Source organism: Bathycoccus prasinos (assembly GCF_002220235.1).
Source record: "Bathycoccus prasinos genomic : chromosome_5".
In the NCBI taxonomy this organism is placed as follows: domain Eukaryota; kingdom Viridiplantae; phylum Chlorophyta; class Mamiellophyceae; order Mamiellales; family Bathycoccaceae; genus Bathycoccus; species Bathycoccus prasinos.
Window position 1 is genome coordinate 658,463 of NC_024004.1, and position 21,767 is coordinate 680,229.

A 21,767-nucleotide genomic window follows, 5' to 3' on the forward strand; every position below is an offset into this window, starting at 1 on the left:
TTGATGGGGAAGAGTTTCGCGCATAAAAAACGAAATAAAAGAAGACGGGAAAGGGAGAAGGAGGAAAATGAACGACTGCAGAGACTGCGGGGGATAGACGAGGAGGAGAGGCGAGGGAACGTTTTGTTGTGGGATTTGATCGTGAATAACGACGATATTTGTTTTAAACATATCATTCCGAGATTAGATTCGAACGATGTGAAATTCTTCTACGAAGTGAACAGTGAAACGAGCAAGTTGATTAAGAGATCATCTCGCGAGAGAGATTTGAAAAAGTGGTTTCATATTGAAGAGATGTCGTCGATATCGACTTTGGAAGTAGCGTGGAAGCATTATTCGTGGGGCGATTATGATCACGATTTTGATATAGACTGGGACGAACCACGTTTCTGCTCTTTAGTTGCTAAAACGAATAAACTCGAATTGCTCAAGTGGGTGCGAGAGGAGAAAAAGTGTGATTGGGATGTAGGGACGATTAATAGGGCCGCAGAACAAGGCAATCTGGAAATGGTAAAGTATTGCGTGGTAAAGAAGTGTCCTATCGGTACGTATGCGTGTGCACGTGCTGCCGAAAACGGTCATCTCAAGGTACTCAAATACTTACACGAAAACGTCAAAGCGCCTTGGGATTCTTATACTGCCGCTTGGGCGGCTCGAAATGGTCATTTTCATATACTCGAATATCTTGTCAAGCGTAAATTTGATAATTATAACGAAGGTGCGTGTGCGTGTGCGGCCTCAGGAGGTCATCTCGAGGTACTCAAATACTTACACGAAGAAGTCAAAGCGCCTTGGGGACCGCAAACTGCCAATTGGGCGGCTCATAATGGTCATCTTCACATACTCGAATATCTTGTTGAGCGTAAATTTGATCAATTTGACGTATTGGCGTGTAGGAATGCAGCCATGTACGGCCACTTAGACTGTTTGAAGTACTTGCGCGAAACTACCAAAGTGCCTTGGAACAGTGGCGCATTTGCTTTCGAAACCTGCGAGAACGACCACCCCGAGTGTGTACGATACCTCCTCGACAACAACTGTCCTCTCCCACCCGGTTGGCTATACGAAGATGGAACGTTACGCACGTCGTATAATCGTATCGTAAACGCGTGCTCGGATACACAAAATTTACGCGCGCACACGCACAGCTTGTAATGTAAAAAAGAAGATATACTAGTAGTTAGCGATGACCTTTTCCTTCCGTTCTCGCGTGTTTCGCACGAATTTAAGCTCCTTCGCTTGTCCATTCTATCCATTATAACTCGATCATCATCCTCACTTTCTTTCCTCGCGCGCATACAGTAAAGACACTTTAAAGCCTTCCTTCTGCTCTTACGAAACCACACGAACAACGTTACGGTACACAATGTTCTCGATGACGAATATTGCGGCGAAATCTTCGCATTTCAGCGCGATCAAATCGTGCACTTTATCCCAACGCGTTCACGTCGGATACCACTGCGCGTTGTTACGAAATCGACGTTCGAAGGTCCGGCACGTGAGAAGTACGTCGGCGTCTTCTTCGGTCGCGCACCCAGAGGATGTGGAGATTAAAATCCCACCGAACGACGGCACCGTCCGCGTTCGGTTCGCGCCGTCTCCGACCGGGAGTTTACACGTTGGCGGAGCGAGAACGGCGTTGTTTAACTGGTTGTACGCGAAAAAAACGAACGGGAAGTTCATCTTGCGAGTGGAGGATACGGACACGGCGAGGTCGACCCGAGAGAGCGAACAGAGCATGCTGGCAGATTTGAACTGGTTAGGTCTGGATTACGACGAAGGACCGGAAAAAGGAGGCGAATTCGGACCGTATCGACAATCGGAGAGAGGCGCTATTTACCAAACGCTCGCGCGGAGATTGATGACATCGGGACACGTGTACAAGTGTTTTTGCACGGACGAGGAGTTGGAACAGATGCGAGCGGAACAAGAGGCGAAGAAATTACCGCCGAAGTACGTGGGGAAGTGGAAGACGGCGTCGGAGGAGGAAGTGAAGGCGATGGAGGCGACTGGCGCGCCGTATACGTACAGATTTCGCGTACCGGAAGGCGAACGCATTGAAATCGACGATTTGATTAGAGGTAAAGTTGGGTGGGATACGGACACGCTCGGGGATTTTGTTATTTTACGATCGAACGGGATCCCCGTGTATAATTTTTGCGTGGCGGTGGACGATGCGACCATGGGGATTACGCACGTTTTACGAGCCGAAGAGCATTTGCCGAACACGTTGAGACAAGCGTTGGTGTACGACGCGTTGGAGTTTAAGAGACCGACTTTCGGGCACATGTCGTTGATTTTAGCGCCGGATCGCTCCAAGTTGAGTAAACGACACGGCGCGACGTCTGTTGGACAATTTAAAGAGCAAGGATATTTACAGAAAACTATGATTAACTTTTTAGCGTTGTTAGGGTGGAACGATGGCACCGAAAAAGAGATTTACGAGGTGGACGAGTTAGCGCCTTTGTTTGCGATTGAACGCATCAACAAGAGCCCGGCGGTGTTTGATACGGTAAAGTTGAACTGGATGAACGGTCAACACATTAGGTTATTACCAGAAAGCGAACAAAACGAAATGTTAGGGTTGGCGATGGAGAAATCCGGGGTGATGAGCGCGACGGCGAGCGACGAGGCGAAGAAAATGGCGATTAGTTTGGTAAAGGATTCCATCGAGTTAACCGAGGACGTCAGCGCGAAAGTGAAGGAAATTTTGGAATATCCGTTGCAAGAGGAAATGAAAACGAACGAACAAATGCAAAAAGTTATCGAGGATGATTTTCAACCGATCGTAGATGCGATCGTGAGTGCGCACGAATCCGGCGAGTTGCAAGAGTGCGTAAAGAACAACGACGTGAAAAAATTCATCAACGCGACGGGTAAAGCGTTGGAAAGAAAAGGTAAAAGGTTGTTCATGCCGTTTAGAATCGCGTTGACTGGACGAACAGCTGGGCCAGAAGTCGGGGACGCTTTAGTGTTGTTGGGTATGTTGAAAGATGGGGATTCATCGAGTGCGGTTTTGTTGGACGAAAGAATCAAAACGTTGAAGGAAACCTTCTCGAAATAATAACTTTATTACGTTGGATGAAAATGCGATCGTACGACCGGTAATAACAATAATAATATATAATATAATAATAAAACAAACAACAACGGCGGACGCGAAAAAGTTTTAAACGCGTCGTTTAATCCTCGTCGTCTTCTTTTGGTTCTTCGGATTCAACCGGGGCCGCCGCGACGACCGGCTTCGGCGTCTCGGATTTTTTCGGGTAGCTGGTCTTTTTCGTGTTGCTCGACACCGTGTTCACGGTATCTTTGACTAACCCAACCGTGGAATTCGTCAGCTCTCGAACGTCCAACCCGGTTTGCGATTCGACCTCGTCTAGCGTTTTAGACAAACCCAAATCGTCGTCTTTGACGACTAACGAGTACACGAAATACGCCGATACGCCCAATCCAATCAATTCAAAAACGTCTCCCAACGCCACTGGCAAAACGACTAAAGAAGAGAAAGAGGCCAAGGAAAAAGCGGCGATCAAACCGTAAGTGCCGATTTCGTCTCTGGACATGTCATCATTCGCCTTCTTTTGCTCTTCTTTCTTCTTCATTTGCACTGGCAACGCGATTTTGACCGCCTTCGCGGCAGGAGGCGGCGCGACCGCCGGAGAAGCAGTCTTCTTCGTCTTCTTCTCTCCGCCGCCGCTCAAACTTGCGAATATGTTCGAAAACACCAAAGTCTGCGCTCTCTTCGTCGCCGGCGCCTTCGTCGCAACCTTCCCTCTCGAATTCACGATTTGCTTCACTGGTTTAATCGGTTGCTTCTTAATCGTATACTGCGACTTGACCGGCGGTCCCGAGCGCTTCAGCGCCGGAAACGGCGTGTACACCGGCTTCTTCTTCTTCGGAACGTTCAAACGTTTCGGCTTTGGCGCCGCGAACGACGACTTCTTCTTCGGCGTCGTCGCGGCGAACGAAATCGGTTTAATCTTGATGATTGGTTTCGAAATCATCGGTTTTGCTTTCGGTTTCATCATCAACGGTTTCTTCTTTGGCGCTTGAAACTTCTTCTTGTTCGCCCCACCCGAAGCCGAAGACTTGTAGAATTGCGTGCCAGATTTGGCAAATTTCATCGGTGTAAACGTTCCGGCGTAAAACGAGTTCCTCAAACCGACCGAGTTTTTCGTTTTCTTCCCGGCGTCGAGGTACGATTTCACTTTCGCTTTTTCATCGTTCTCTGAAGCAGAGACGACGACTTTGACGCGTCGCTGCGGTTGCTGCTGTTGTTGTTTTCCTTTATTTCCGATGATGGATGATGCGCTTCCTCCGTTGAGGACGATGCTGTTCCCGAAAGAGAAAGAAACCGACGTCATCTCGCACAAAGCGTGTAGTATTACTTAAACGTGTGTTTACGTGTGTTTACGCGTGTACGTGTTGAAAGTAAACTCGAATTAACGCGCGTTCGTTGGAGAGTCGTCGTCGTACTCCTACGAAGAGAGCGAGTTCTACGTTTTGGGGGATGATGTGCGCAAACGATACGAGAAAGATTTTTCATCGATCACTCGAAGAGAAAAGATATTTCGAGAGCAGAAAAGAACGACTTTGAGAGAAGAAAACTTTTCATAAGAGAGAGAGAGAGAGAGGATTTGGCGAGAGCAGCAGCAATAAAAAACTTTTTTGCTGCGATTGATTGGTGGTTCCAAAACTTTTTGTTTTGTTTTCCTTTTTTTCCTCTTCTCCTGCTTTTTCAACAGGCTGTGTTACAGGCAAAAAGAATGAAAAGTTTGGTTTGAACTCTGCTTCGAAACGGCCTCATTGAAAGAGAGACAATTACACTCGAATATCAGCAACTATGGCCAAAAGAACGAAATCGGCGAGAAAAGCCGCGAAATCGGTACGACCAAACAGAGAGCTTCTCGCGCGTGAAGATGAGACGCGCTCTCACCTTTTGCTGCCCTTCTTTTTTGCGCGCTTTTAAGCGTGTTTATATATATATATCTGATGTATAAATCTCGATTCCCCCAATTCAAAGGGGTTTCCTTCCCCCAATTCTCTCATTCCCGAGGGGATTAATTTGTAAAAAAAAGACACACTTTTGGCGTGAGTATTCACCTTTCTCCCTCCCTCTCCCTTTAAAACAGAAACCGTCCGCCCCGAGACAACGCACGCCCGCGCGTAAAGGCTACAAAGTCTGGACGGAACCGGAAAAGGTAGCCTTGACCGCCGGGGTAGCGAAATACGGTCCAGGTAATTTCTAATTTTTTTGTTATTTTTTGTTGTTGGAAAAAGGGCTGCTTTTTGCTGTATTTTTTAAAAGCTTTCTTCTTCTCTCGCTCTCTTTTTGCGCGGCGCGAGGAAGGAGTCTGTCTGTTTCTTTCGCTTTGAGGAGATGCGGGAGAGTGATGGAGAGCGATGTGGCAGAGAAGGCGTTTCTTCTTCTCTCGTCGTCGTCATCTTTCGATCGAGGCAAAAAAGGGAGGAAAGCCCTATTTTCCCCCTTTTTTTATTTTAAGAGAAAAAGGAAACAAACGGCTAATTTTTTTTTCAATGAATCGCTCTTTTTGACCAAAAACTCACACAAAAAAATGTTCTCTCTCTTGATATACGCAAAGGCCAATGGAAGAAAATCTTGGACGACCCGGCGTTTGGCCCGAAACTGACCAACCGATCGAACGTGGATCTGAAGGACAAGTGGCGCGGCGCGTCCCCGACGCCGACGAAGAAGACGAAGACGCCGGTGGCGGTGAGCAAAGCGACGAAACCGTCTTCGGCGAAGAAGTTGGCGTTTACGAAGAGTCCGCCGATTGGCGTGAGAAGATCGCCGTCGAAAACGAGACCGAGTTATACGAAGACGAAACCGGCGCCGCCGCCGAGAAGGCCGAGCAGCGCGAGAAAAGCGGCGAAGCCGGTCGCGGCGAAGAAGCCGTCGGCTCCGGCGAAGAAGGCGAGTTCGCCGGCGCCGGCGAAGAAGAGCGCTCCGGCAAAGGCTTCGAGCGGCGGATGCGTTATTATGTAACATGTTTTGAACTTTTACTAAAGAGACCGAGAAAGAGAGAAAAAGAGGGAGAGATGACGAGTGATTAGGAGAGAGAAAGAGAGAAAGGCAATCGTTCGTTACATGTAAATGAAAAATTTTAGAGGAAAGAGAAAAAGAGAGATTGGAAGACACAAACGAGAAGTTATTCGATTCGTACTACTTAGGAAAATTTTATATATGAAAAAACTAAAACTATTTTATATCACAACACACGACAGCATCTTTAATCGGAATTGCTGCTGACCATTTCGATCCATTGTCTCAATAAATCGCTAATCGTCGACGGTAATTGGTTCGATTCCTGAACGACCACGTAATACGGAAACGGAAACGAGTCCAAGTATTTCGTCATTTTCGGTTTGCCTTTTTCAAACGACACGGATTGCATGTCCAATAAAGACTTTTCTGGGTTATCGAGGACGATAAACGCGATTAAAACGCCTTTTTGATTTCCAAATTCGCGCATGACTTTCGTTAAGGCTTCTTTCTCGTGGAATTGTCCGTCGGCGATGATGAGGACGAGTTGTTGGAGGTTCGAGCCGGCCTCGGCGCTGCCTCGAGAACTGGAATTTTCTCGCGCTAAAGAAAGTTGCTGGTGCAAACTCTCCAGTAAAGTCACCATCGGCCGATCGGCCAACGTGCTGTCTTGACGAAACGTGAGCTTAGAGACCAGTTTTGGGCCGTTTTGGTCCACAAAAGGTTCACCGAGTGGGTGTAACGTCTTCACGCATCCGCCGAAACCGACGACGCCGATGTCGCCAACTTCTAATCGACTCATCGCTCTCGCCAATAAGACCATCGCCTCGAGCGCCGCTCGATCGCGCTTATTCTCCGACATTGATAACGAATCATCCACGGCTAATACGACTTGGTACCTTCTCTCAGACGGTTTCGATCGACGAAGCCAAATTTTGTCCTTTCGGAAATCGGAGGCGATGTACGGGATGATTTTTCGCATATTCAAACGTTTTCCGGTTCGGTAGTCGCCGCGTAAACGAGATGCTAACGTCGGTTCGAGAATCAATCGGAGTTGCTCGCTCAATTCGCCAGAGAGAGAACCGGTTAAATCTTCTAGAGTTCGCCAAAGATGTTCGGCGGCATCTTCGTCCATTTCAGACAAGGCGTTGTCTTTATCTTCTCGGAACATTTGTAAATCTTTCTCGGCTTCCGCGCGCGCGAGTTCAATCTCTTCTTCGGTTAGTTCGCGCGTTCGGTTGACATTCTCTTCTTCGTTGTTATCGTGCTCGATGTTGGCATTTTTCAGCTCGACGATAGCTTCTTCGAGTAAGCGTTTTTCCTTCAGTTCTTTCTTCTTTCGCTCTTCGTCGGTTTCGTCGTCAGATGCCATTTTTTCATCGTCGCCATCCTTTTCATCGTCGTCATCCTTTACTTCACCTCCATTGGCGTCAACATTTTCTTCAAGTTGCAACTCCTCGTTTGGCGCGAAGTTCTTGTCGCGTTGACTTTTCTTTTTGTTGCTCTTCTTTTGTTGCTGCTTTTCTGCCATCTCGCCGGAGACATCTTCCTCGTTCTTCTCCATCGGATCTTCTTTATGCTTGTTTTTCGCGTCGAGATCAGCCTCATCAACTTTCTTCATCTTTTCGTCTTCCTTCTTAAAGAACTCTTCGGCGTTGATTTCTTTTTCATCGTCGTTGAGCCGTTCATCGTCTTCTTCGCCAGTATTCGCGCCTTTGAGTTTTTGCGTCACGGCTTGTTCCTCGGTCGCCGGAGCCAACGCGGCTGGTCCTTTCTCTTCGTTCTCTTCACCCCCGTGTATGAACTGAAATTCCGCCGCGGCGTCGTTTTCGTTTTGAATTATATCGTCCGCATCGCCTACATCCTTTGTGTTTTGGTCTTCTTCGTCATTGTCGTCGCTGACGATCGATAAGTTCTCGCGCCATTTCTTCATTGCCGCGGCGAGGGAGCGGTGAGGGTTCATCTCCGGACCACCGCTCTTCTTCGATTTGTTCTCCTCGTTTTGATTCGCGTTGTTCTGCTCGGCGTCGTCCATGGGTTGTGCGGAAGTCGGAACCGCGGCACCTTTACCAGCGGCTTCGCCGTCGCCGTCGCCATCGCCGGCATCGTCCTCGTCCTCGTTTTGATTCTGAAATCCAGCCGTGGATCGCATCGGCGCTTCTTGCTGTACTTCTTTTTGCTCCTTCGTGAAATTCTGGTCGTCGTCGTTTTCACGTTCGTCTTGGCCGCCAGCGTTTTTGTTTGGTTGTGTCCGTGCGCTTCCATCGCCGGCCGTTCCGCGTGCACTCGCCGCGCCTTGTTCGCCGCCTTGACCGTGTTGTTGCTGTTGCTCGGATTCGTCGATTTCGCAGTCGTCTCCGCCGCCGCCGTCTCCGGCACCTTTCGGTCCAGCTTGATTCCGAGCGTCTTTATCCTCCTCTTCGTGTGCTTCCTGAGCGTTAGCATCGTTAACCGCGTCGTCTTTGCCGTCTTGACCGATTTGACCGTCTTCCTCTTCTTCCTCGTTATCGACGTCCATGTCGTCATTGCCGGCTTCTTTTTCATTCTCCCGCGCGTCGTCGTCTGGGTTCAACTCGGCGTCGTCTCGATCGTCTCGATCGTCTTTGTTTTCGCCATTTTCACCGGTTAAGTCACCATCATCGTTCATGTCGTCGTCAGTTGGTTTCGATCCGTCGTCTTCTTCACCTTTCTCTTCTTCCGCTTCATCGCCTCCGTCGAGTTGCATGTCGTCATCTCCGAGATCGATATCCAAGTCATCGTTCGCATCGTCGTCCCCGTCTTCTTCTTCACCCTTAGGCGTGATACCAGTAGCATCTTTGACCTCTTGGTCGTTCATATTATTGTCGTCTTTCGTATCGTCGGCTTCCTCGTCTGGACCTTCATTCGTATCCTCTTTATTAGCCTCCGGCTTGCCTTTCTCCTTGTCGTCTGGTTTTCGAGGAGGTTTCTTTCCGTCCTCTTTCCCATCATCTTTCCCTTCCTCGTCCTCGTCTTTCCCTCGCATCTCTTCGTCTCTGGCATCTTCTCGTTTCATCGCGTCTCCTTTTTCAAACTCATCCGGTCCCTCGTCTTTCCCTTCCTCTTTTTCCTTCTTGTCGTCTTCGTCGTTCCATAACCTCTCGTCGATGATGTCGTCACCGTCTTCGTGGTCCCCCATTTCCTTCTCCAAATCTTCGTCTTCGTTGCCATCTTCTGGTTCGTTTTCCACGTCGTGCGTGACGCCCTCAAAGTCGGATTTCATTTCAATGCCGCGATCTTCCTCTTCTTCTTCTTCTCCGCCTTTTTTCGTTTGTTCCTTCTTTTCCTCGTCTTGTTTCTCCGCGTCTTCCATGCCCAAAATTTGTTCCTCGTTATCGATTTGCTCCGAAACGTCTTTTTTACCTTCACCTTCAGCCGCACCGGTACCGTCTTTGTCGTCCGAGAGCTTCATGTTCTCGCCGTCACCGGTACCTTTACCGTCTCCGTCGTCCTTGGCACCGCAGAAACCTTCCTCGCAAAGACCGCAGAAGACGGCGGTTAACACTTTGGCTAATTTCGTCGACGCTCGATGGTACTTGGAGTACTCGACGATGGTTTCTTTCGCAACTAAAGCGATGGAGCGGAACATCGGAGCAAGTTTTGCCGCGTTTGCGATGACATTTTGACGATTTCTTTCAGTAGAAGAAGAATAGGGCGAAGTGATACTTTCCGTGACGCGAGCGTAGGCAAGAGAGGCTTCGCGGATGGCATCGCAGAGCGTTTCGAGACGCTTGGCGCCGACGGCGTTGCCGCAGTGTTTTTCGTACACTTTGAACGAGGCTAGCCCGTCGTCTTCACCGTCGTTCTCGTTGTCGTTTTTGCCATCATCAGTGCTCGCATTGGTTGCTTTCTTTTCCGTTTCTTCCTCTTCGTCCGTCATTGCGGCTTTGTGAACCCCTTGCGCCCAAATCAACGCGCGTTCGATGCACATCTCGAGCGATGCGTTGAACGAATTTAAGCCGTCGATTTCGGCGGCTTTAGTCTCCTCAATTTCAGTAGTGGTGTTGTTCTTGTTTTCGTTCCTCTCGAAGTGAGTAATCGCGGTGGATAAGATCGTACCTAAAAGTTTGCGCAACGGATCCCAACCTGGGCAGTTCTCGCAATCCGCCGCGTACGTGCCGTAGGTCTCCACGACATCTTTCGATCGCGCAGATTCTATAACCGCATCGTGCGCGGCTTCAATATCTTTCGACGCAACTCTTAGACGATCAAGTCCCACGGAGAGAGCGCGTTTGGCTTGCAAACCGAGCATTGGCACCGCTCGCCACGACGCGAACATTTCTTTTCCAGAAGTAGTATTTTGCGCCGTTGACGACAACCGAGAGCTCGCTTGTGCGACAGCCGCAAATGACAGCTTCACGTACGGATTGAGCGCTTCTCGAGCTTCCTCGCACCTCAATTCAACGTTTAGCAAAGCTTCTCTCGCTGCCTTCTCGCTCCATGAGCCTCGAAGCTTTGGAACGGATTCGCAACTCGAAGACGCGATGGATGCCAAAATGGCGTCTTTCGCCGCGTTGGAGACAGCTTCGATGAAGGCGCGCACATTGCACATCCATTGAGCGAGAGTTACACCCGATGATGAACGAAAAAGTGAGAGAGTATCTTCCTCTTGCATGCTACTCTGTTCTTCGGCTTCCTCGACCAGTTTTTCTAACGAAGAAGCGAATTCATCCAAGACATTCTCTGACGCAAGTGCGGAAGATAACGTCTTGCGTTGCGCGCGAAGCCTGTGCAAAAGATGTTCGCACATCGCCACCGCTCTGGTCGTTTGAATCACCTCTAAATCAGGATTGGGAGGATTATTATTCGTCACGTTTTGCAATCTTTGCACCCGAGACATTGCAACGTAATACGACTGGTCGGCAGAATCGAGTTCGTCTCCTTCTTCGGGAAGAAACCTTTCTTTTTGCCCGGTGGAGAGCGGTTCTAGAGGCGGTTCGGTAAACCATCGCGCAGGTTCGCGAAATTTTTCCGGAACCGCCGCGCGCTTGTGCGTGATCCCGAGTTCAGGCAAAGTCTTCATGAGATCGTTGAGAGCTTTCTTTTTTATGGCCTTTTTCACCGTTTCGTCTGTGCGCAAAGCTGTAGCTCTGCGCGCGATTCGAGACGCGAATGCGTCTATGTCGACGCCTCCGGCACGAATTTGAGATCGGCGTGAAGTTTCCATGGTCGACGTTGCCAAGACGGATGTGATCTTTTTCGTCAAAGCATCTACGCGGTGTAAAAGAGACGATGCGTTCCCTTCTTCGCTTTCAATTGATTTCAATCGAGAAACTCGAGCGAGTAATACTTTCGTCGAAGTATCAAACGCCCGCTTCTTCACCGTCAAATCGGCATCCAACTGTTCGAGCTTTCTCTTTGCAATCTCTTCTCTTTTGTCCCGCTCGCGTTTTATCGTCGCCGCTTTGACCGCTTTATCGAATCGCTTTTTCTTCTTCTCCTCGTCTTCTTCTTCAATATCTTCAAAGATCACTTCCAAGGGGTCTTCGTCCGTCGGCGCTGCCGTCGCCTCTTCGTCGTCTTTTGATTGTTCCTTCGGCAAAACGGCTAACCCGGTGCTGTTTCTCGACGCAGATTCCAAGATGGGTAAGACGAGTTTTTGCAAAGCGCGATCAAACTGACGAACGTGTTTGTGCAAAACGCGCTCGTTGGATTCCGCTTGTTGTTTCATGAAGTGGTAGCCGCGGTTTTCCCATTTCGCCAACTTGGCGTGATCCTCGAGCTTCCTCGCCGGCGTGGCGCGTTCGTTTTCAATTTCAGTTTCCACAGCAGGTTTGAATTGATGGTAATAACGGTACGTATTGTGCAGCACGCATCGTAAGGCTGCATCGCCTCTTCTTGGAAGTAAGTTCAAGGCAGCTCGAGCGCGGATATCCGCGGTTAAGTGATGTTCGAACGTTTTCACGAGAGAGAGTCGTGCGAGGAATTCCCCTAAAGTGGAGCCTTGGAGGTACTCTTCGAGCGCGCGCGTGATTTCGCGAATGCCTTGAATATCGCCTTCGTCTTCTTCTTCATCGATTTCATCCATGGTAGTGATAGTCTTGTCGTCTTCGACTGCATCAAAAGGGATGGACGATTGCACGGATTTCAAAAGTCTGTGCAACGCGAACCACGTTCGCCTGGCTCGCGCGGCGTGTCTTTCCGAACACCTCTCTAACAGTCTCGACCACGCGTGTAACTCACGTCGTCGCCAACGCATAGCCACGTTTGCCATAGCCGTAAGCTCATCAAGTAAAGACGTTTCAGTCGATGCCGATTGTTCCCACGTTTGCGCTCGAGCGAGAAGCAACTCGAGACCAGTTAAGAAGGTTTTCACGGGACCGAGCAAAGGCAGCTTTAAAATCCGATCGCAAATCTCCGCGAGTTGCGTCAACAAAGGATGTTCTGGCCATTCTTGCAGCAGCGCGGTAATTTTACGTCGACAATTTGCTACGACTGGGAGCGCCAGAGAGGTTTCTCCCGGTGCGTCGCCTCTGGACATTTCGTGATCGATGGCATCCGCGTGTCTTTGCAATTTTTTGTGGTTGAACTTTTCGTCTTTTGACTGATCGACACCTTCAGGCGAGTCTTCGGACATCGTGCCTCTCGAAACCGCAAGATGTTCTAAACACACTCGGGTCAAGTTACCGAGTTGACTGGTATCATCGAGCACTCTCGGTAACGATTGCATTCTGTCGTCCTTAATCGCAGCGCGTCGCAAGATCATGAAACCGACGTCGTGCGCGTCGACAAACGACGTGGCGCGATTCGCGAGGGGTTCTGTGAGCTCCTTTGCGTTCGTGTGCAAAAACTTAGATGGGTTCACGGCGCGTCGTTCCGTATCGTATGAGGTTTCGATATTAGCACCGATTGAAGTGCTCGCACCAATCGCACACACGACGTCGTGCGTTGCCACGAGCTCGAGGAGCAGAGCGCCTTCGAGCAAACCGGCTGTTTTCGCCGCAATCGCTGCGTTATTGTCCATCTCGTCATCCGAATCGTCCTCTTCTGATTTCTTGTTCTCGTCTCCTTCTTCGACACAATCGTGATCGAGTTGCAAAATATCACCCGGCGCATCCTTGAAATCTTTCCATTGTTCGACAAAGGTACCAAAAGTCGTTTCAGAAAATCTCCTCTCAGTTTCGTCGTCGTCGCCTTCCATGATCTCCATCGCCGTCGGCGCCGCTACGACGCGACGAAACACGGCAATCTTATCATCATGTTCGTAAAGGGTGTCATCTTTCTCCATTTCAATATCTCGCACTGATTTCCAAAGATCGGCTAAGCGGTCAAAAACAGAAGACGCGTTTTTCCACAGCTGCGGCGAGAGAGACTTTTCTTTAATCACGTCGTCGCGAACTTTCTGCATAGCGACTTTGAGCACCGCGACGCGGAGTTCCCCTGATTTTTCGAGCTTTTGTAACGATTTGAGCGTGGAAACGTCCGTGAGCAAACTTGACGACGCTCTTGCCATGCTCTCTACGTTTCTTTCTAAACTCTTTTCATCGTACTCGTCGGAAGAAGAAAACTTGAAAAGCTCTCTCATCGCTCTCGTCGCCAACGCTCGAGAAGGGTCTACCATACCCCCGCTTAAACCATCCTCTAATAGTTTCAAGCCTCGGGTAAGTTCCGCCGCGGCGAGTCTCAGCGGTTTCGTGGCATCCGCATATCCTGAATACTGTGGCGTCTCTAAAGTTTCCGACCAGTGTTTAGCGGCATCTGAAAGCACTTTCACTTCTTGGTACGCTTTCTCAAATGCACCGGCTTCAGAAAAGGTATCTTTCGAAGACGCTTTCAAGGAACCTTCGAGAGATTTTAAGGTTGCTTCGAGCCTTTCTGGCTCCGCTAATCCGCCTTTCTCGTGCGAAAAACGATGAATATGGCGCATAAGCTGACGCCATTTTGGAACGCTCGGTCGAGGCGCGAACATTCTTCGCAACTTTATTTGATGCGCTTCGAGTTCAGTCTTTGCCTGTTCGACTCGTTGCTTCTCGGGATCGGCATCGCTACCCAAGGCGAGAAGCGGCGATCGCTCGTGAAACTCAATGATTTCGATTGCCGGAATGCTCTCAAAATTAATTTCTCGATCTACGCGCTTTGCATCGTTACTTGTCTCCGCCATTGGATCCGACATCCCCGAAGGGAACATGCAGTGCAGCCGCAAACACCCGAGACGGGTCCAGGCCATACCTCGAAGGAATCGGTCGCGGTTTGCTCTTTGATGATAACCTATATTACTTATGTAATGCTCAGACAGACATTCGAATAGACCTTCGAGCGTCACGCTCACCGACGTTGAAGAATATTTGAACTGTTGTGTCAAATTTCTGCTCACGACGTTACGCTGCTCATCGAAAAGGGATTGTCGTGTCACGTTTCCTAAAGTAGTATTCTTGGATACCAACTCTTCCCTCAACCCTAATGCATACTCACATATCATGCCATCTGCACCGTAAGCGCACATGGTGTGGACGAAAATACCACGCAACGTATTCCAATCTTTCGCACTCTCGTCCTCAGCATTGTCCCGACGCATTCTCAATTGCCTTGCAGCCAATCGTAATTGCGCGACTCTTTGTCCGCGTTCTTCAAGACCGACGGTGGAGACGAACAACGCCGAGGTCAGGATGGTTTGAAGCGCGCGTTCTGTACGGGCTGGTCCATCGCAGGAGAGCCATTTAGTCTCGAGCTCTGCCAATACTTGCTCATTTTTCGAGCCTATATTGATCGACGATTTTTTAGTCGTCTTCAAAAAATGGGGAAGCTGCGAGAGCGCTCCTGAGCGATGCGCGTCGTGCCAAGATAGAAAAATTTCCAAAGCTCTTCGGGATAGAGCAGACGCATCTACGGTCGTTTGACTGGGATCACTCATGTCCCATAGGAATTTTCGATGGCCTTCGAAATCAGACGCAGCACGCGGAGAGTGAGACACACCGAATGATAAAGCCTTCGAGGTTGCCTCGTGTAGTCGCTCCAAGAGCTTTTCTCTTCTATGATGATCCTTTTCCTCTTCATTACTACTGTCAAAACTCAAAATCAGCGCGAGACGTGCGAGAACTTCTCTATCAAGCTCGAGAGAGCATAACTCTGCAAACGGAGAAAGCTGTGCGTTCTTGAACGTAATATCCTTCCATTTCAAAGTCCAGTGCGGAAAAGAAAACCTCGGCGGAGCGAGAACCGCCGACGAGGTTTCCAGCGACCAAGATTCATCGTCATCGAGCGATTTGACAAGTTCTCGGTTTGGAATTTCAAACGCAAATGGAGCATTGGTGCCATTTCTATCCAAATCGACGGTATCGTTGTCCATTATCATCATCGCATCCGAAATTTCTTCTTCGAACTCGCTCGATGACGACAACGAATCGTATATTTTAAGAATGGCCTTGGCGCGCTCTTGCGTAGACGCATCCCACGCGCCCGAGTCCACACAATGCTGATACAGTTGACGAGAAAGCAGCGATGGTAGTGCCGTAGCATCATTATCTGCTATCCCATTTTCGCTCGAAGCAATACCGACGTGTGTGAAGCTGAAAAAACACAACGCTTCCAAGGCGGTGAATCGCAGTTTCGCCGATGCGCCTAAATTGGCAGCCTCTTTAGCCAAGAATGCAATCGCTCTACTCGAAGGATCATTCCTCGAAGAGCGAGTGTAATCCAAAAGTGTGTTTACTCGGGAGCCGTTGTTTTGGAGTGCTCTAGATGCTATGCGAACGATTTCCTCGGCTGTGCGAAGAGTATCACTTTGCGGCAAGGTTGGTTTCCCGATAGCGTGCCAGAGGAACGGTACTCCTGGAGGCTTGGATGGAACACCAAATGCTTCGTCTACGAGAAGCGAACGCTTTTCATCGCGCAAGCCTGCTCTATCATTAGGAGCAGTAGTGTTTTTATTTTGCAAGGATAACCAACTTTCGTAATTTTGCGCGGCTTGTTTTGTTTGTAACCAAGCCACCGCAAGGTTTTCAAGCGCCGCGTCGAGATTACCATTGGCCACCTCAAAGTCTTCATACGGCGTTGAACGAATGAGCACATCAAAATGTGACTTCCACGATACGAAACTATTCAAAAGTTTCATTGATTCAATATTCAATGGCCCAGTACACGAGAGCGACTCCTGAAGCAAAACTTCGTTCGTTTCTTCTAATAGCTGGTTCGCGAGAGCTATTTTATCCAGAGACGCGTGCACAGCGCTTTGCCTCGCCTTCTCTTTCGCGTTCTTCGCGCGATAGCAGGACATGGTCAAAGCTTTCATGTCACCAACGTGCGCAGTTGACGATAAGAAGCATGTATCTGTATATGCCTTTTCAAAGGAATATCGCGCACAGAGGGGCGCAAGTAGTTGAACCGTTTCCGCCAAAGGCTCCCTATTTTCAAACAACCGCTGGAAAAGTGTCCAGGCGAGAACACTCGATTCGATTTGCGGAACATTGCACGTTGATGTGATGGCACTCGCGAAAAAGTTCCAACTCACTCGACTTTTATCCAGAGATGCTCCAGATGAGTTATTTTTAAGCGCGTAAATGGTGGAGGCACGGAAGAGTTCGATTACCTTGCTGTTCCACGCGGCTTCGTCTTCTTCGAGAGAGGTTTCAAACGCACCCCCTTGAAAATACTTCATAAGCTGCGAAGTCGGTAGGTTTGCTACGAGCGATTGCTTCTCGTGCAATATCGGCAGTATGTCTTCGTCTTTGCTTTTATCCCTCGACGTTTTCTGAACAAAGCACTGCGCAGCAAGAAGTGCGGCTGCGTGCGTGGACAGCGAAAATCCTGAGAATTGCTCCAAAGACGTTAGCGCCAATCGATCTTCTCGCGATATCCTATTTGCCGTAGCAAGACGATTCGGCCAACCAGATGGTGATGATATGAACGAATGCAAGGTGTTTCCAGCAAGATACACCGAATTCATATGTGGCACAAATATTTCATCGTAAACGAAGTTCGATTCTTCGCTGGGCACGTTATACGCGTGCGGTAAACTCAAACGAAACGCTCGCATGACGGGTACTCCCCTATTGACGAGCTCGAGCGCGAGCTCGGCCCATCGACAGGAATCGCGCGACGTTAAATGCACGTGATTTCCAATCGTCATTTTGAGTTTAATGATCATAGCAAAGTGTGTTTGCACGATCGCATCTGCTAGAATACCATTTGGGATACCCTTTGCCAAGACCATAGATTTGATATCCTCGTTAATCGACGGTGAAGAGCTCGGCATTTCCGCCAGTCCCAGTTGTTTGGAGAACAAGCTTGTCTGCTCGTTGTCTGACGGGCTTTCGTATCTTTTTGGATGCAAAAATACCTCAACTCCACGATTGCGCATCGCTCGCGATACTTCCCCTCTTCTTGGATCGACTGCTAAGAATAATCGAAACCCTTCGTGCGCCTTTACGATGCGGCTTTCGCCATTTGGTAAGAAACCGCATTCGTTTACCAACAAAGTCCCCTCCGGTTCCAGCAAAGGATTCAAACGATCGAGCACGGTTGGAGAGCATAGATTTGCGTTTTCGAGTAAAACCCAATCGCCTCGTTCGACGGCTTTTAGCAAAGCCCCGTCGACCCACTCGAATCGACCGGCATCTTTCTTAGGTCCGACATTGAACGAAGTTGGCGTGACAATGGCTTCAAAGTTCTCATGAAGCCAGGAGATTTCAGAATGAACATCGTCTTGCAAAGATGATGCGTTCGAAGTAGCCGCGGCACTTAATGCAACGATCACCTCGCGGAGAATGTACACTGCGTTCTCCGCGTCGTTTTCTGACATTGCTTCTGATGTCTGCGTGGCGGCTCTGTAGGATTCCCACATTTTCCAAGCGCGCGTGGTTGAACTCACATCACCGAACGCACTCGATTCGCAAATGCCTTGGAGTAGACTAAAGATGCGAGATTCAAAGTCCACGCGATCTCTCGACGACTCTTTTTGCTCAAAAGATCCGAGTAATTCGCTCGTATCCGTAGCTGAAGTCAACGCGATGCGTTGTAAATCTTTTCCGGCAAGTCTGGCGAGGGTTTTCACCAGCGTCGTTTTACCAGACGCGGCTTGTCCGACAACGATTGTCATCCATCCGCGATCGATACAGAAAGAAGCCGCTTCGAGGGAATCTAAGTTCCCTCTTAGAATTGCGAAATTTTCCTCTTCGTCGATGCAAGCAATACCAGCATCAGCGCTAGATTTTGATGTAGAGGATGTATGTCTGCGTAAAACTGCATTGCCAATTTCGAGATATCCATCCTTTCGCATTTTCATGTGGGAAGCGGTTGGAATCTCGTCTGCGTTAAGACCGAATGCTCGAGCAAACGCGTGCTTTGCAATTATTCGGTCGTTCACAGTTCGTAAGCGCTGAGTATATAATGCATTAAATACCGATGCGCACACCCGGACGTATGAATTTTCATCCATCTCGTTTTCTGGGATGATAGAAGTAACGAGTTCGCACCATCTCATGATATCTCGAAGGTTGAATTCCCACGGTGCACCGGCTCTAGCAAACCTATATCCAGTCGTATCCGTGGTACTACTCAAACGAGCTAACTCTGCGTTACAGTGGACCATCTTTTCGATGACGCTCTCGATAACGTTCGGATGTAGACTTTTCGCGATGTGCTCGACGTCGTTAATACGCATGGGCTCAACGAATACTCTCGTGAAACGATTAAGAAAAGATTTTGGCAATCCTTTTCTTCCACCGCCTTGTGCAGCAGGGTTTTGAGCTGCAAATACTCTAAATGTTGATGGGCATTTGAACGTCTTACCGAGCTCTGGCACAAACACTTCTGCGCGATGATCGAGCGCGGCATTCAAGCCCTCTAAAACCGGTTGCGGCGCCAAATTCAATTCGTCCAAAAGAACCCAATCACCATTTTTCAAAGCCGCTAAAAATGCTCCATCGGACCATTTAAACTCACCGGCTTCACCATCAGATGCTGGTAGATCTGCTCCCAGAAGATCCATCATATCAGTCTGCTCCGAGAGATTTAATCTTACCAGTTTGTGCCCCGCAGCCTTCGCCAGAGCCGAGACTATAGACGTCTTACCAACTCCGGGTGAACCTTCCAATAATATTGGTTTCCGAGCGAGTTGCAATGCGCGAAGGAGTCGCGCAACGTTGCGCCTGGTTGACGGGGCAGTTAAAGCGAATTCAGATGTTGAGGGAATCGGATGCGTGCCACAACTAATCGTGAATGACGAGATGCCAAATCGAGTGCCGTTGTCAACTGCAGCGCAGTTGAGGAGATCTTCCTTCTGGTCTTCTGCACTCGGATCGTGCGCATACGACGCTCTTTGTAATATTTGTTCGTTCAAGGTTCGGATCTGTTAGAAAAAGAAAGAGAAGGAAGTTCGGTCAATAAAATCAATGGTGATGATAGTAAAATTGTGAAGGCAGAGAAACTATACCAATAATACGCTCAGGGTTGTAGGGGTTTCTCATCATGGAAGATCAGAAACTTACCAGGTACAACAAAAACTTCACGGCGCAATGTAGTAAAAAAAATGCAGGCGAGATCGACATCGACGTTTCAAAAAAAAAATGTGATTGCTGACGTACCTCTGTGTCTGGTATGCGCGCGCGCAAATACTCGACGCATTTTCGATTGAGCGCTTTAGCTGTTTCCTCTGGCATCCCTAAACCCAGACCGAGGCCATCTAAAAGCGTTAAGTACGCCCCGTGCGCGAACGCAGCAAATCCTAACAGCGCGTTCGGCCCTTTTCTATTCTCTACTTCGTTGATGAATTGAGCCCAAGCCAAAATATCTCTGGTTTGCAAACACGCCTTTGCTTGTCCGGCGCCGGCGATGCTTTGATAGAATTCCCAGAATAAGGCTAATTCTTTCGCATGGTCGTGCGCGTAAATAGTATCCATATTTTGAGAATGAACCAGACGCCGTGAAACTATCTCTTCCATCTCTTTTGCCGAAGATACGCCCCCGACCCAAATTTCTGTGAATCTGTTTCGCAGCGCCGGAGATAACTCCTTCTTTCCGAAATCCCCACCCGGGTTCATCGTTCCTATCAATCGAAAATTCGGGTGAGCGATGAGCTCTTCGACATCGATACCGCCTTTTTCAGGTAAAGTAATCGCTCGTCCGGGTTCTAAGACGGAATTTAACCTCTCCAATACGGAATCTTCTGCGAGTGAAAGCTCATCGACGAGTAAAATATCCCCTTCGCGCATGGCTTTAATCAAAGGTCCATCTTCCCACGCGAATGGTGCGTCTCCTTGTCTTGCAGGTCGAAAGCCTCCTATGAAATCACCAGTTTCCGTGTGTTGGTGACAGTTTAATACACGTAACTTTTGCCCATGAATCATTGCAAGGATCTGCACCACAGTTGTCTTCCCGCAACCAGTTTCACCTACAAGCAAAGCGGGTTCTTTATGCTCAACGCAGGCTTCGACCAAAGCATATAAACGACGCATAGCGGGTGTCCACGCGATAGAACGTGCCATAATGATTTCTTCAGCTGAAATGTCGCAATTTTTAGCCGTCAAAGCAACTTCCAAACGTCCTTCTAAATTTTCACTGGATGCCGCCTCGTACAGTTGTTCTAGAGAAATCTCTGGGACTTTTAAAGCTTTCTCGAGAACTCTCTTCAGCGACATCCTTTCGTTTTCCGATCGCAATCGCTCGCCAAGCACACGAAAGCCATCGCTGGCTAAGTTTTCGTATCCAACGGATTTCCTATTCGCCCAGCGAAACAAATCGCGGGCGGTGATGTATCCATCTTTACCGGCAAAAGCTCGAGAACCTCTTCGCATACCTTGCAAAGCGCGCATAGATTCTACGAGCTTCACGCAATAGCTCGGTGCGATTTCACACCGCTTATTCAGAATGACTTTGAGTTCTTCGTCGGGAATGTCACCGATGTGTAACTCAACGAATCTGTTACGAAAGGCTTTCGACAATACCTTGCGCCCTCCATAAATTGCACCTGGAGGATTTTGCGTCGCAAACAGGACAAAGTGGGGGTGAGGTCTAATCGTTTCTTGTAACTCGGGAACAAAAAGTTCTCTGTTATCGTCTAAAAGTCTATTCAAAGCTTCTAATACATCAGAAGGCGCTAGATTCAACTCGTCAAGAACGACCCAGTACCCTCGGCGTACCGCTTGCACGAGTGCGCCTTCTTGGAAGGTCAAAGCACCTAAAGTGTGAATGAAAATAGAAAGTGGTTAGAGATGATAAATCGGTGAACACAAAAGCACAACGAAACGTGAGATGCGAACTGAACTGAAGAAGAATATAGCCTTGGAAGTCACGCGAATGTCCTGAGATGCTCTGGTAAAGAGCGACGACGGATTCCCGCAAGCGACCAACTCCCGAGGCGCATAAATCTACGGACTGCTTTCCGATCCCCCGGATTCTATTGTATAAGAACGACGGATAACGAACTAGCGTCCGAAAAAAGAGAAGAAAAAGATAAAAATAGAAGATGCAAGGCCATATACGTACCCTTCTCATCCGTTATGTACGTGCCAAGGTACTCTTGTAGATCTGTATGCTCGTGATTGTTGATGCGCATGAAACGATGTCCAGTACGCTTCGCGAGATATTCAATGATGGAAGTTTTTCCTGCTGAGGTCGGTCCTTGCAATAAAATTGGGTGTCTTCTGAGAAGCACCGCGCGTGCTAAATTCGAGAGGTGTGATTTGACGCTCTCAGTCACGACGTAACCTATGATATGTAAAAGAAAGAGATTAAGTGTCAAAATGAATTTCCAACCCAAGGGAAGTACGGAGAAAAAAAACATAAAAAAACATGTTGACGTTGGTGG

The 21,767-nt window shown here is 48.7% G+C and overlaps 5 protein-coding genes across 5 annotated transcripts; 3 read left to right on the top strand and 2 right to left on the bottom strand.

Moving 5' to 3' along the window:
- Positions 1-3: 3 nt before the first annotated feature.
- Bathy05g03630 lies at positions 4-1,155 on the top strand (the record flags this gene model as incomplete). The annotated part of the gene is made up of 1 exon (XM_007512843.1): positions 4-1,155. One exon carries the CDS (start codon positions 4-6, stop codon positions 1,153-1,155), a length of 1,152 nt encoding a protein of 383 aa, XP_007512905.1.
- Positions 1,156-1,366: 211 nt separating this feature from the next.
- Bathy05g03640 (glutamyl-tRNA synthetase) lies at positions 1,367-3,064 on the top strand (the record flags this gene model as incomplete). The annotated part of the gene is made up of 1 exon (XM_007512845.1): positions 1,367-3,064. The coding sequence occupies one exon, from the start codon at positions 1,367-1,369 to the stop codon at positions 3,062-3,064; it is 1,698 nt and encodes a 565-aa protein (XP_007512907.1).
- A 118-nt stretch (positions 3,065-3,182) lies between these two features.
- Bathy05g03650 (unknown protein) lies at positions 3,183-4,367 on the bottom strand (the record flags this gene model as incomplete). The annotated part of the gene is made up of 1 exon (XM_007512902.1): positions 3,183-4,367. One exon carries the CDS (start codon positions 4,365-4,367, stop codon positions 3,183-3,185), a length of 1,185 nt encoding a protein of 394 aa, XP_007512964.1.
- A 479-nt stretch (positions 4,368-4,846) lies between these two features.
- On the top strand, positions 4,847-6,010 carry Bathy05g03660 (the record flags this gene model as incomplete). Its single annotated transcript, XM_007513102.1, has 3 exons — positions 4,847-4,888; positions 5,136-5,241; positions 5,607-6,010. 3 exons carry the CDS (start codon positions 4,847-4,849, stop codon positions 6,008-6,010), a joined length of 552 nt encoding a protein of 183 aa, XP_007513164.1.
- Positions 6,011-6,254: 244 nt separating this feature from the next.
- Positions 6,255-21,743, bottom strand: Bathy05g03670 (midasin; the record flags this gene model as incomplete). The annotated part of the gene is made up of 3 exons (XM_007512906.1): positions 6,255-19,310; positions 19,546-21,137; positions 21,446-21,743. The coding sequence occupies 3 exons, from the start codon at positions 21,741-21,743 to the stop codon at positions 6,255-6,257; spliced, it is 14,946 nt and encodes a 4,981-aa protein (XP_007512968.1).
- Positions 21,744-21,767: the final 24 nt, after the last annotated feature.